The following is a 2,725-nucleotide window of genomic DNA, read 5'->3' on the forward strand; positions in this document are numbered from 1 at the left end:
AAGAGTGATGGAGGTCTGTTCAAGGTATACTACTGTTACGTGTACATGGAAGTGTCAGAATTAATCACCTTATATAACCAATTGATGCTAGTGAAAAAAGAGAAAGTACTTTAATGAACTGAGGTGAGCACAGGTGCTGAATGAATGGCCAGTTGTCTCAATCCACCGTGACCAGGAGGCACTACAGTTATGGGAGACTGGCTGAAGAACTGAGATTTGGGGAGACCAGGGGACCCAAAGCGGTTCCTGCTGTCTGATCCCGAGATCCCATTAACAAGGGTTTTTATTGAGTTTAGTACAGGGAGAGGAGACTGAAGGTATGTGCAAAGGCTAGGGTTACAATAATTAACATGAGACAGACATTCCAGCATTAACACAGACTCTCATCTTAAACATCCTTAGGGCAGTAAATTGAGCCTTGGTATTGCCCAGACTGCTTGATCTTACAAAGCCCTAGCCCCCAGCATTCTGGGAACTTTACTGAGAAATTGCCATTCCAATCTCTCAGCCCCTTCAGACCTGACAACTTCAGCTTGGAACAGGGCTCCTCACAATTCCCCCTCCCCCCTTTTTATTATTTAAAAAGCATAGTTTTCGTTTCTGCTTGAGCTAGCATAAGCTGGGTGCTAGAAGATAAACATTGAAATAGGCAAAGAGCCAGCAGAATGATCCCTAAGGTGGAAGCTACTGGGCGCAGAAGGGGCCAAAGCCAGGAAAATCATTCTGGGAGCCCCTAGTTATTACTGATTTTTAACTTGCTCAGTTCCTCTTTGAGCTGCTCCAGCTGGTTCTGAATCTTTTGAGAATTGCCAGTCATTTTAAAGCAGCACAATCCTTCAAATTGCTCACATCCTAAGTGATTTTTTTTAACTTATACACATTAATAGTACACAGGACTTTACTGGTGGGAGACATGATCACTGCCACTTACAACAAATTCCAATTTCAAACCATGGAGTTGACAATTTAGCTCAGTCTGCCTAGTATGAGAGGACCTGTGTTTCTCCTCAGCACCATAAGCATAACAAAGAATACACAATGAACTTACAACTGATAGGGAGTTGTTGTTTAACCCTTGTGCCACAACTACCCTATCTGAAAGATGACAACACACTATGTTTTTGAAGTTAATCAATCAATATACAAAGTGCCTAGAAAGTGAGTGATAGCTATTACACCTATCATTTGTGTTGGATTTTTTCCCCCCGCCAAAGCATACAGTAGTTTTAAAAGCAGAACATGTTCAATTTAGGGAGTAAGTTTTTGTAAAACAGTGAAAAGACTCTAGTACTATAGGATTATAATGCACTACAAATTTGTTAAGTTTGGCAGCTTAACTTTCTGAAAACCCAAGGCTTAACATTTCAGGCAGGTTTTCTGCAACTTGAGCCTTGCCACTAGCCTTGCTTTCTTTCTGGCTATCTTGCCAGGCCTGATTTCAGACTTCACAGTAGTTAAACATGAACCAGCACCGAGCTTCCATATCAATCATTCACGTGAAAAGATAAACTACAGAACTCTACAGCCAACTTAAGTCACTAATAAAGACTACCCATTCATTTACATGTTTTATTTGGAAATGTTTATACCAGAACAGTGAAATTAAATTTTAGAGAGAATGGATATCATTACTTCAGTTACCAGCAGTTTATTATAAAAGGGTGATACGGAAATTATTTACATGATGAAAGATCTCAGAACTTCCATGGAATGGGCCGCTTCACATGATGCCATTTCAGTGATGCATTCACTCGACATACTTCCCAAGAATGTCACCATCTCTAAATAAGAAATAATCCTTGTCATCTAGAACTACTTTGGTGCCTCCATATTCTGGAAGAAGAACTTTATCACTCACTTTCACACTAACTGGCTGAATCTCTCCACCCTTTCCTTTGGAGCCCGATCCCACGGCCACTACTGTGGCTTGCAATACTTTTCCTTGAGACTTTTCTGGAAGCATAATGCCTCCTTTGGTTACAGTTTCAGCGGCACTCCTTTCGACCAACACTCGGTCAAACAAAGGGAGAAACTTCCTAAATGCTTGTCCGGCCATGACTCTCGCAGTCGCTACTCGGACTCTGCTCCAACGACTGCGCTGCAAAGAGAGACCCACAATCAGGTTTGGGGACACGTGAAAAGGCCCCTAAGTGATTTTTAATAGTAAATAATCTCTGGCAGATAGATTTTTATAAAATTTTTGTTCTCCATTTTCTGATTTATTTCTTCCAGAATTTTTGCCACAACATTTGTCACTGTGTTGAAAATACAAGCTAGTTTACTAAGTTCTTTTTGGACACCGCTGCAAGCCCAGGAATGAGCAGAATAAAGGCTGCAGCTACAACCCCATCAGCAGTATTTGACAGCACAAGGTTGTCATCAAAATTTGCGGGGAGATCACATTTCATACACCCCTTATTCTGGTGGGTCAAATTACTAACTATAAGAGGCACCATTCTCCCCACACAAGAGAGTCCTGAATGATTTTTATTTAGCACACAATATGCCTTTCCTGTGTACAAGAAAGACCAGCCAATGCCAAATCTTTTTCCTTGAGGCAGATGGAGTCTTGTTACAGAAGAGCAGTGGCGAAGGTCATCTCCACAGTTGAAACAAGCACTCATGGGGAGCTGCTCCAAGCAGGGATGGAGGCGGCAGCAACGGGTAGGTGAGGGCAGAATTGAAACAAAATTTTAGGGGCCGTCACATGAGTCACATTATGCGG

The 2,725-nt window shown here is 41.8% G+C and overlaps 1 protein-coding gene across 1 annotated transcript; it reads right to left on the reverse strand.

Moving 5' to 3' along the window:
* Positions 1-1,530: 1,530 nt before the first annotated feature.
* LOC125361728 (10 kDa heat shock protein, mitochondrial-like) lies at positions 1,531-2,060 on the reverse strand. Its single transcript, XM_048360305.1, has one exon. It carries the CDS (start codon positions 2,054-2,056, stop codon positions 1,748-1,750), a length of 309 nt encoding a protein of 102 aa, XP_048216262.1. The 5' UTR covers positions 2,057-2,060; the 3' UTR covers positions 1,531-1,747.
* Between the last annotated feature and the right edge of the window lie 665 nt (positions 2,061-2,725).

The sequence above is a fragment of the Perognathus longimembris genome, chromosome 13 (assembly GCF_023159225.1).
Source record: "Perognathus longimembris pacificus isolate PPM17 chromosome 13, ASM2315922v1, whole genome shotgun sequence".
Classification (NCBI taxonomy): Eukaryota; Metazoa; Chordata; class Mammalia; order Rodentia; family Heteromyidae; genus Perognathus; species Perognathus longimembris.